This window comes from Desmodus rotundus, chromosome 9 (genome assembly GCF_022682495.2).
Source record: "Desmodus rotundus isolate HL8 chromosome 9, HLdesRot8A.1, whole genome shotgun sequence".
Taxonomy (NCBI): Eukaryota; Metazoa; Chordata; class Mammalia; order Chiroptera; family Phyllostomidae; genus Desmodus; species Desmodus rotundus.
Genome location: NC_071395.1, coordinates 91,050,069 through 91,062,710, shown reverse-complemented (window position 1 = coordinate 91,062,710; position 12,642 = coordinate 91,050,069). Strand labels below are relative to the sequence as shown.

General features: G+C 39.3%; 1 protein-coding gene across 7 annotated transcripts in view; it reads right to left on the bottom strand.

Annotated features, from left to right (window-relative positions):
- CDC27 (cell division cycle 27) overlaps window positions 1–12,642 on the bottom strand; it is a 51,835-nt gene extending 39,193 nt beyond the window's left edge. For 5 of the 7 annotated variants that reach the window (XM_024572987.3, XM_045182331.2, XM_024572988.3 and 2 more), the window contains exons 1-2: window positions 12,464–12,642; window positions 28–103 (exon numbers count right to left, since the gene is read on the bottom strand). In XM_024572987.3, the coding sequence (XP_024428755.1) occupies window positions 28–103; window positions 12,464–12,490 (103 nt within the window). In that variant the 5' untranslated portion in view covers window positions 12,491–12,642. The remainder of the gene's footprint in view (window positions 1–27; window positions 104–12,463) is intronic. The other 2 variants (XM_024572989.4, XM_024572990.4) reach the window with 1 other exon arrangement.

Sequence of the window (12,642 nt, the reverse complement as noted above, 5' to 3'; positions counted from 1 at the left end):
GACTATAGAAATGAGTATATTACAAACCTTCGGCATACAGTCGTTCTGCGAGGAAAACTGCATCTCTATAAGCATAATGGTTTAGTGCTTGCCATATAGCAGCCTGCAAGTGAAAGGAAAGAACATAAATATACAAATACAGAGTTTCAAGGAAACTACTAGCACAGAGCCTTGCATATAAACCTCAAGTCAACATCCCTAATTTAACTAATAACACCTCAATGTCCACAGTGCAAACTCCAAAGTGTGTTAGATAAAGCTCTTCACAGTACAGTGGCTAACAAACCTAAATTCCCTCACTAGACCAGGGCTGTCAAACTCATTTTCATGGGGGTGGGGGGCACATCAGCCTGGGGGTTGCTTTCAAAGGGCCGAATGTACAGCTCCTTGCCCCTAGTTAAGGAGTAGTTACGTTTACACAGTCCTAAAATTAAAGTACATTTGGCCCCTTGAAGGCAACTGCGAGGCTGATGTGGCCCCTGGTGGAAATGAGTTTGACACCCCTGCACTAGACTATCCATGGACTTTTAGGCCTCTGTGCCTTTGTACTTCCTTTTCCTTCACTGGGGAATGTGGGCTCCCTCATTCCTAAAGTCCCAGCTTAAATAACATCTACTTCATAAAGCTTTCTTGGCTGATCTCTAGCTATCTCTTTTTGTAAACGTCTCTCTTCTAGCATGAGCACTCATATTATATTACAGTCAGTAGTTTGCAGGTCTGCCTACCCTATTAAACTACACTGCTCTAATCTTAAATCAGTGGTTTTTAACAATTTTTCATGATACACCTAAGGGAAATGTTCAAATGTATGTCATCCTCCACCAAAAACTTCTCCATCCAACACCTTTAATGCCACCTAGTTCTCATCCACTCAAGGCAGCATACTGAAATACAAATGAATAAAGCTATCACAGGAATAACCGTGAATCTACTTGAATATTTTTTCTTTTTGAGAGTTATGAAACTCCTTATTAAGTATGTATCAGATAGAAGAACATTTTAATAATAAAAAATATTTAGGCCCATGTACTCCCTTAACCAGCTCAAGAAATAAAATATTATCAGTATCTGTGAAGCTCCTCGTCAGTCACAAAATCTCTGACTTAAGAAACCACCACTCAGAATTTTGTTAATCTTCCTTTTCGCTTTCTGCACAATTTTTATACATTTGTATGTATCATCCTTGAGCAATGTAGCATTGTTTTTTTTAATTTTAAACATAATCATATTATATGTATTCTGCTATGATTTTATAACCCAATATTATGTTCTCAAAACTCATCCTCAATGATGTGTACAGCTGGAGTTCATTCATTTTGACTGCTGAATTAATAGTATTTCCATTGTATAAATATCCCAAAATATGTTTTATCCACTTTATAACATATAAACATTTGGGTTATTTCTAGGGTTTCTTTTCTCCCAGTTATAATAATGCTACAATGAAAACTCTTATATTTGTCTTTTGGGGTACATGTTTAAGAATTTCTCCAAATTAGGGTATATACTCAAGAATAAAATTACTGGATTGCTGAGTATACACGTGTTCCTTTTTAGTAGGTAACGTCAAGGGACAGGAAGATGCAAATTTAAACTTACTTTTGAGTAAAGTATACCAACGGAAGTAGCATTTTCTTCTCCAATGTCAATGTCCTTACACCAGTCATCTCCTGCTACTTCAAGAAACTTTGCTGCTCAAAGTCTGGTTACCGGAGCTGCCCTCCTGGGGGCTTACTAGAAGTGTGGCATCTGAGACCCCATCCTACACCTACTAAGTTGGAATCTGCATTTTCACAAGATCCCCAGATGATTTATATGTATATTAAGGTTCAAAAAGGAGTAACTTAAAAGACTTACTCTTATTAAAAACCTCTGCTCAGCAGAATCGCAGAGCAGAAGAGGCTGTCTCTACCAAAGTTCATTCAAGATGTTATGAATAAAATAATTTCTTATCCTTTAGGTCATGTCCCTTTGCTTTAAAAGAAAGGCTTGAATTACTTATTTCATGGCCTCTTGTTTATAGGTCTTTATGTTCCTTTTTAGCCCTAACCCATTTCTTATACTTACTAAAACATCCTTTGTATAAATGAATCAAAAAAACCATCTCCTTTTAGAACCCACCCAGATTAGTTGGGCTACAAAGAAATCTCCTTTGGTCTGAAATTTAATAAACTACTATTTCACTTTCCCCCAATATTTTCAGAAGTAGTTGGCATGTCCTGTAATATGTTTCCAACATATGTACATAAAAATTATTTATCTGCTCTAAATAAGAGAAATCTTGGGGTTTTCTGCTTATAGATTCCGCACGAAAGATTATTTATCCTAATTAATCCCAATATCCTTACTCATAATTTCCAGAAGAGAAAGGGGTTCATAACAATTATAATTTTGCCATACATCAGTTTTCTGCCAGCTGGCATGCATCATTGCTTCTGGAATACCTCCACATAAATTAATTCCACAATGCCCCTCAATCTCATAGACATAAATAGTTAGAATACTGAAATGTCCCCCTAAAAAGACTCAGTAATTGGAGGGTACTCTCCATTACTTGAGGGAATAAAGAAGATGGGAAGAGAAAAAAGAAAGAAGAGGCCACTAGATCCCTATATACATGATCCTTCCCAACACAGAGCCACCTAAATAAAAAAGGTACTCAAAACAGGCTATGCTGAAGCAGCCAGAACCCCCCGTGAAATGCTCGCCCATATGTGCTGCTTACAGCTCTTCCACAGACCATTAGCCAAGGATCCTGAGGTGCCTACTCCTTACTACTAACTCAGCTTTACTTCTTCTCATAGCATTTGCCTGTGGTGGATATCAACATACTTATTTAGCTAGTTAGAACACAAGGGTATACTATTACTGTGTGAGGAAATGTTTTCACTGATTCCATCATGACTTACCATCAACAATAAAGCAATTAGGGGAAGAGGAGATGTCTTTCTTAACTTTTCCGAACTGGTAGGCTCTAGTACTCATTCATTTAATAAATATTTAATGAGTGCCTACCTACTGTGTGCCAGGCACTTTCTAGGCCCCAGGAGTACAATAATCAACACACAGTTTCTGTTCTCGTGAAGTAGATTTCAGTGTTACTCATGTATAGGCCAGTGGCTACCAACCCTTGCTTGATGGTGCTCTACCTCAAATCCACCGAATCACAATTCCTGAAAGCTGGAATTGAGTTTAGATATCCTTATTTTTAAACCTTTTTAACCCTGGTAAGCATTCAGGGTTCAGAACCATTCTTCTCCATTCTAGATAAGCAGTTCTCCCTCCTTTTATAGCACATTCTCTTGAAAAACTTAAAAGCACATGCACATACACAGAAAATCTGTATACAGCGTTAGGGGTTCACAGACATCCTGATTCATTAAGAATTACTGGTCTGGCTGATAGAAGACAGTACTGGACCCTGCAAAGTAGGTGTTCAATACATATTTGTGGAATTAAAGTTAGATATAGTAGCCCTGGCCGGTGTGGCTCAGTTAGTTGGAGTATTGTCCCATAAACGGAAAGATCGCAGGTCCCATTCCCAGTCAGGGCACAAGCCTAGGTTGTGGGTTCAGGTCCACAGTAGGGGGTGCACGTGAGATCAATGTTTCTCTTTCACATTGACCTTTCTCTCCCTCTCTCTCTTTCTCCCTCCCTTCTCCTCTCTCTAACATCAATAAGCATGCCCTTAGGTGAGGATTAAAGAAAAGTTAGCTACAGTATTCACCCCCATCCATAGGACATGTTCTAAGACCTCCCAGGGGATGCCCAAAACAAGCAAATAGCACCAACCCCTACAGAGTGTGTGTGTGTACACACACATACACATACAGGGTCTGGCACAAATAACGTCCCTTTTTTAGTACAAAATCACAAGGATGTAATTCTGTAACATAACAATATCACAGTCGAGCACAGCATGTGACATTTTAGGTGAAGTGTTCAAACTAAAACTATATATTATTACACGTATATATTAGCCTACTAACCACACTCAAGCAGGCATTACTTCTGCTGGCTTTTTTTTTTTTTTTTTTTGCTATACATATATACCTGTGATAAAGTTTAATTTATAAATTAGACACAGTAAGAGATTAACAACAACTAATAATAAAACAGAACAATTTCAACAATATACTGTAATAAAAGTTATATGAATGTGGTTTCTCTCTCTTTCAAAATATCTTATTGTACTGTACTCACCTTTTCACTTAAAGGAAGCACTTTACAGCTTCTCTTTGGCATGTCCTGATTGCCAGCAGCACTACTCTGCGCTTTGGGGCATTATTAGGTAAAGTAAGGGTTACTTCAACACAAGAGCTGCGATATCACAACAGTCAATCTGGTGATGAGAAGGCTAAGAAGTAACTACTGAGCAGGTAGTGTATACAGCATGAACACCAGACAAAGGGATGATTCACATCCCGGGCGGGATGGAGCAGGACTGTGTGAGATTTCATCACACTACTCAGGACAGCATGCAATTAAAATAAGTTATGAACTGTTTATTTCTGGAATTTTCCATTTAATATTTTCAGACTTCGGCAGACCATGAGTAGGAGGGGACTACCATACTTTAAAAAGGGGGAAGAAACAAGTTACTGACCTAGAAAGGTGCTTCCTCTTTGCAAATTAGAGACTACTACAGTAATAGCGTCTTGAGGAGCATTGCTGCTGCTAGGACAAGGAGATTCACTCTTTGTTTGAAACTCACTGTCCAAGGTCACATCTGTGACCTTGTACGGTATACGTGAAATCATGAATGTACTGGTAGTTCAATCTGGGTACATTATGGAATTAAAATGTTTTACTGGTTTTAGTGTGCTGATTAGTATGTCACCATTATTTACAGAATTGTACCTAAAGGAAGGTACCTTGAATCTATCCCCTCTTTTCTAGTCCCAGTCTGTAACAGAATCTTCTTTCCTTTAAACTCTTAGTTTCCTAAGTGGTCTTCCTACCTGCAAGCTGTTATGCAATCTGTCCTGTCCCTCAATTACCTTCTTCGAACGTAAATATCATCACTGCTAAACAGAAGACTATAGTGAGAGGTTTGGATTCAAATCCATATTCCACAATTTACTAGTTCGATGTCTTGGGCAAGTAACTTCATGTTTCTTTAAGTCTTAGTTTCTTCATTTAAATCATAAGACTCCAGTAAAGTACATAATGGTTCCTAGTACATCCTTAATAATTCAATACATTTTAGCTGCTTGCCATTCTCATTATTATCATCATGTCTACCTCCCTGATGGAAACTTTCTAATGTTTCCTCTTGGATAGCTCTATTAAATTCACAAAATATACACTTGCAGAATAAAGCATGAACTCCTTAGTAAACTACTCAAATTGCATCTGGCTTTAATCATCCTTTTTCAGCTCTATTTCACATCTCACCAAATCTGCCTATGTCTAGAACAAGAAAAAGCCTCCACAGGTCCCTAAACATCCACTGTATGTTAATATTTCAGAGTTTTTGTTAACACTGTTGCCTCTGTTTGGGCTGTCCTTTGTCTTTAACTTCTATCTCCTGAAATTTTAGTAATCCTTCCTTCAAAATTCAGTTTACATGCTCCTCTGATCTATCACTGATCTATCACTGATCTATCCCATGCAATATTAATTACTCTATCCTATGGTTCTAGATAGTTTGTTTACGCTTTTTTAAAACATCAAGTTGCTTATTAGATTTGGCTATATTATTTGGTTAACTAGGTTGCAATTTTTTGAAGACAAAAACTAGATTCTATTTTTCTCTAGAATTCCCTGGTTATCCAACTTCAAGAGTTATTTCCCTAGTTATCCTAGATAACTGCCCTTAAGCATAATAAATGTTCAATAAATGTTTGTTGAGTGAATGTTTTGGAACTCTGGGTCCATTTTCCATTTACTGATCTACCAACTTTTAGAAACCCAATCTGGAGGTAAAACACAAGTTAAGACATTCCTACTATAATTAATTTTTACTAATATGAATGAAAGGGAATGTTAATGTTGACAAAATAAAATACAAAATAACATCTAGTTGTTTCTTTTTGACACAGTAAGTAAAACATTAAAAAGCAAAGGAAGCAAGAATCTGGTTTGGAGATAAGGGTCAGTCTGACAGAAGGGTTGGAATAGCTCAGGTTTGAGGGTAGTAAAATCTCTTAGTGGCGTCATCTATAAATATCTGGAAGATACCCAGGTTTTTCTGGTTAATAGCAGCCTAGATAGATCCTGCCGTATTCTTTCCTCCACACTACTCAGATCATCTGCTTTATCATCTTACTATATGCTGTATGATCCTAACTTCAGTAAAACACTTACCCAACTTGCAAAAATCAAGTTCTATAGGGCTGTACATAGCCTTAAATTTTTGAATTCTACTGGCAGATTTCTGCTGGCATCTGTTTGGTCATTGTCATTGGGGTCACTGTGCTTTTGTTTTTTTATCAAACAATTGGGAAGTCAAACTTTAGAACAAAAATATGTGGTGTTGCTGGGAGATAAATGGTCATGGAAAAAGAATACAATAAAAAAAATGAACTATTAAAAAATGTGGTGTTGTAAGGGGTGAATTTAGGCAGGTTTTGTATATACCACAGAATCACTGCTATCTAACCTACATCTCTTCTGTTACAACATAGCAAAGAGACAGATAATAGGAAATGTGGTAAACTATGGGTGTTCTCTTCAGAGAATTTCAACATTTGGACTACATAATAACTCAACCCCCCCCCCCCCCCGCCCAAGCTAAAGGGTATGCAAACCTAATTGACTCAACAATGATTGTTTGAATGTTTAATATGATCTCCATACCCCAACCCAAGAGATAAATAAAGAGAATCCCTCTGACAATAATAAAGATGACCAAGACATTTTTTAGGGCCTTGGTTTTAATTATCTGTAAAATAAGAATAAAAACACTTACCTCTGAGGTAAGTCTAACACAGTGCTTGGCTGCTTTTTTTAAACCCCCATAAGAACTGACCTGGCCTTCTAGTGTTCTACTAGACCACAGGTGGCAAACACCAGGCCCACGTGCTAAATCCGGCCCTCCACCTTGTTTATCCATCCCAGCACCTTGTTTCTACCCGGCGGCAGCGCCGAGCTCCTCACCCCTAGTTAAGGAGTAGTTACATTTATACAGTCCTAAAATTATATGCGGCCCTTTGAAGGCATCCGCGAGGCTGATGTGGCCCCTGGTGAACATGAGTTTGACACCCCTGTTAGACCACATAACCTGGGGATCTAGAACCATGCATATACGTATTTTTCAAAATGATACACATTTAAATTATGCACCTGAAGTAATAATGAAAGGAAGAAGCTCAATAAACATTTACTTTTTAAGGCAGGTCATTTCCCCTCGATTACTTTAATAGTGTTTTATCTGGCCTCTCTGAATTCTTTTTTTACCCTATGATGCACTCTCTCCCTGTGAGCTTTCCACAAATCAGCTCTGATCATATTACCCCTTTGCTAAAATCCTTCAGTGGCTTCTAACTGTCCTTAATAATAAAAACCAAAGCCACCAAATGAGACAGTGTGGTGTAGCACACGGTTACCTCGCCAGTCTGAGACACCGTGTGTCATGTTTTCCTACCCTCTCCATGCTAGTACGGTGACCTGCTTTCAGCTCCTCAAACCCGTCATGCTGCTCTTCTGCCACGGGCCGTTCAACATACAACTCACTTTACCTGTCACGCTCCTCCTTTCCTCCAAACCATGCAAATTCTAGTCATTCTTTGGACATCTTCTCAGGGAAGGCTTTTTTTGGGACCCCCAGATGAGATCAGGCACCCTTATTATACACTCCAATAGCACCAAGTACCTTTCCTTTCTAATACTTCTCGATGTTGTAATTTACATGTATTTCAGAGAACACTGCATAATATCTTCCTTCCTATAATATAAACCTTAGAAAGGTAGGGACATCTGTTTTTGCTCACTATTATAATCCCAGCATGTATTACGTACTTTTGAAGCAGGTGCTTAACTAATATACGTTGAACTAATAAACAAATGATCTTTCACTTCTTATATGTTAGTCTTAGCCTTAAGTTTCTCTGTATTCCTCTATACCAATTGTTAAGGATCTTTGGAATTCTCTCTTTGAAGACACTTCATGGCACATAAAAGAATTATTTGGAAATGCAAATAATCACCACCTAATTACTCACTTACGACATGGAGATTTCCTAAGAACTTGCTTGTTTAATTTTGTTGTAAATGAAAGAACATGGTGTAGACAGAATATACCCAGGAACTGAGGTTGGAGACCTCTGTTCAGTTGTGTGCCAGTACTCCGAGCAGTGTGACTTTGGGGGAGCTATTTAAGTCTCCTCAGCCTCGGTTTCTTCATATGAAAAATGGAGCTCTGTCTCTTGGACTTGTGTGGGTTAAATAAAATCACACATATGTCGTGCTCCCAGTATACTGCCTGGCACACATTAGGCACTTAAAACTGTTTTCTTTCCCATCTCTTAATAAAAATAAACTCAATATACATAATTTATAGTTATATAATGCCTACCAGCATATCTGCCATAAGTATTTATTTTGTGACATATAAGCCCCAAAAGACACAAATGATTTACTGGCTACCTTAGTACTACTGATCACCAGACAAATTTGACACATATGTACTATGGCCATAAAGTCTAAGATTCTGAATTTCTTTCATTTTAAAATTAAAGAAATGAAAGAGAAATAAACTACCATGTTCAAGAGTTCTATCCATTTCTGATTTTAAAGTCCAGCTTTGCTCAGAACAACAACATTTCTTTATCACCAATTTTTAAGGTCAGAAAAGAATAGTGAAGAAAGCTAACTCAAGCTCCCATATATCCCAGTAGTAAAACTTGCCACTTAGGAGAAGCCCCACATACAACTTCCATCACCACTCTTTGACATCAATAAAGCCTTTGGAGGGGGGTCATCTAACACAGTTTTCCTGAATACACCACCTTCAATTGTAAGTTCTTTGAAATATAGTGCTCTCTGCATCCGTGGTAGTTGCTGTCCCTGTTCATCTCACTCCTAGCCAAATGTAAAATGTACTCTTTCGCTCTCTAATGACCTCTACAATATTAGGTGTGTAGTACCCGCTTACTATACTGCTTTTAAAGGCAATTTCTACAAGGCTTTTTTTTTTTTTTTTGTAACTTCATCCAACATTTCTAACTGTAAATTGACAAATGTAATCAAATGTCTGTTTGTTTTTTTTTAACTTCTTCAGGTGAGTTGTTATAAATACCTAAATTAGCACCAATTGAAGTCATTAAGACTTCACAAACAGTTATATTAAAAACTATGACAGCCCTGACCAATGTGGCTCAGCTGGTTAAGAATCAACCCGCAAAGTGCAATGTCGTAGTTTGATTCCCGGTCAGGGCACGTGCCTGGGTTGCGACTTCAGCCCCCAGTCAGGGCGCTTACAAAAGGCAACCCATGGATGTTTCTCTCACATAAATGTTCCTTTCCCTCTCTTCCTCCCTCCCTTCCCCTCTCTCTAAAAATAAAAAAATAAAATCTTAAAAAAAAATTATGACAAGCCCTGGCTGGTGTGGTTCAGTGGATTGAGTGCTGGCCTGCGAACCAAGGGGTTGCCAGTTCAATTCCCAGGTAGGGCACATACCTGGGTTGAAGGCCGGATCCCCAGTGCGGGGTGCACAAGAGGCAACCACACATTGGTATTTCTCTCCCTCTCTTTCTCCCTCCCTTCCCCTCTCTAAAAATGAGTAAGTAAAATCTTTTAAAAAAATTATGACAGAATTTCTGCCTCATAATAGGAGAGATTTCTGTAAAGTCTTGTGGGGGACCAAAGTTTTGCCACCATAAAATATGCCTTTCTAGGATAATGATTTAAGCTGGTTATTAAGAAATAAAGGACTCAGAACCTCTGACTCTCCTCCCTCACCCACCTAAAGGAATTTTGTTAGAAAAAGAAGGGTGCTTCACCTTATCATCACATATAAACTAAATGCGCAGAAATTGAGACACCTAGCAAAGCCTGTTTGTTGAGCTTTTCTGTGTCCCATTGTTTCTGGGTGGCCCAGCAAGAATTTGTTCCCCACATGTTTGCTCTTTCTTGTCTTCCTGTGAATTGCCTACTTGTCCTTTGAAATCCCCTGTCCCCCTTCACATTTGACGAAAATGGCATATACACCTCAACTGCCCAATGCATCTTCGGGTCCCATTCTATGGCATCACCCCAAGTACATCTGTAATAAATTTTGGACATTTTCTTCTGTTAATCTGTTTCATGTTAGTTTGATTATTAGCCTGGCTAGAAGAACTCAGAAAGTGGGGGGAAAGTTGATTTTTTACACCCCAAAGACAAGTAACACTTTTTTATGAGAAATAATTTGTAGGAGGAGCTTATATTTAGGTTTACATGGTTTATCAGACTGGCTATTCTATGTTAAAACTTTAAAGGAAAAAAAAGCAGAAAACAGTTGCTTTCATCTTTTCTCTCAACTTTTTCCTACGCCTACTAATACCACAAACCCTGAGGCATCCCAAGAAAGGAAAACAACTTTTCAACTTATGCTCATTCCTTTACAAATACAGTTAAAAAAAAAAAACACATACACAGTATCCTATCCGTCCTATTGTTATTTTCCTCCGTATTAATTCTTTCCCATTTTCAGCACTATCCCTAATTAGTGGATCTTTATCAATGTAGCCAAAGTTGCTTGTTCCTCCCACTGCTCCAGATCCCTCCTGGAATGACTTCTTACACTACAAATCACAACCAAACTTCTCACCTGGCCAGATCCTAAAACTTCTTACCACCATCCCCAAATCTAGTGGACAAAGGTAGTGTGAAAAAAAACAAACAAACCAAATTTGACTTTTAAGCCTTAAAAATCCCTAACAGCATTACTGCCAAAAGTACTTTAAGGAAAAAGAGGAAACCTGAGGGGGACTATCTCTTAGTAGGTTACATATTTCTTTTATTCTCTCTACTTTTATACAAGTTGAAATGATTAAATAGTGGTTATAGACTACCAATACAACTAGTTTTTCATTTTAGAAGACTTTGGGGGCCAGGGGAAGCAAATGTATCAATTATTAAGATAAAATTACAAGAACATGAAATTGAAATTAAACAACTTGCATGCTCTACTTATTCATTTAAGGTACAGACAGCAACTTCTAATTTCATGTTAGGCCTCAAAAAAAAAAGAAAAGAAATCTTAAAAGGGACTTTTTATTAGTAAGAGGAATTCGATGTTTCGAAGGCTTTGGAAGCACTGGTACAACTTACAAACAGATAAATTTCCTAAGATAGAATCCCACGTTATAGTAATTCAAACAGTAATAGGTGGTATATGTATAGAGCTGGAGAAGAAGCCAACTTGGAGAGATGGGTATTTCATCCTCTGAAGAAAAACAAAGGAAGTATGAAAGCAATGATGTATTAAAATATTTACTCTTTACTATCACAGGCCTATTAAGGGTAATATGAGTTAATTTCTGTCCATGACTCAATGACAGCAGTTGACAGGTCAACTCTTATAATCAAATCAGAGATCAAATGGTGGGTTGAAAGTCTCCCAGACCTGGTCCACCACCAAGGGACAAAAGACTCCGTTTCTTCGGATGGCAGGGGGGAAATGACTTGGCACTGCATGGAACACTTAAAACCCAGTAAGGTTTCTTCCATGCCCTCCGAGCACTGTGCCTCAAAGCGTACGTTGGTGTGGTAAGGGCAGTGAAATGATGGGAAAACCAGCATTTGTCTTTCATTTCCTGAACGCCATATAAACATACACTAAAACACTCCTGATCTCCATCAGAGGCCATGGGAAAAAAACTCAGATTTGCCGTTTCCACTCCTTCCCCTTGTAATAGCTGCCTGCACCTCAGCACTGGGCCTTGGAGTTCTTTTCTTAAATCATTGTTCAGTGGGAAATTCACTGAGCAGGGAAAGCAATGTGGGCTAGTAAGTCTGTTACCAAAATAGAAATTAGTATTAAAAATACCGATCCCATCCCTCTACCCTCTCACATAAAACAAAAACAAAAACAAAACCAACCACCCCTCCCCGCAAACTTGCCCCACCATTATGAAGATTGTACAAGCTGTGATCGAATGTGCCTCCCAATCGCCCTTTAGGTAACAGAGCACCTGGGCGAGCTTTCACCCCCTTACCTCACCCCAATCTCTCACCCAGACCTGGGCCAGGCCCCTAGACTGACAGGAGGGGCTAGCCGGACGGCGGCTCGGAGGGGAAGGGAGGGATTATCGCTAAACGCCGCTCATATTACAGACAGAAGTAACACAGGGCCAGAGGTAACACGGCTTAGGTTGCGGGCAAGGCCCCCGAACTAACGAGAAGACAGGCAGAACCCGGCGTAAGGGGAGGCGGGAGAAGCAGCCCGGCCTAGGCCGCACCAGGCCGCGGAGTGGCCATACGCGGCTTCCCGATTGGGGCTCCCAGCCAAGCCTCAGAGAAGAGGGTTATCATTACCTGGACGGGTTCCTGCAGCACCGTCATCCTTGAGGCTCAGGCCCACTTTCTGCAGTGCCTCAGGCCCCCCCCGCAGCGGCTCCGGCCCGGCCAGCCCCGGCTCATTTAAACTCACCAGCGACCGTTACCGAGGGATGGGGGCGGCCGAGCGATTGCCGAGCACGTCCGAGCGGGACACG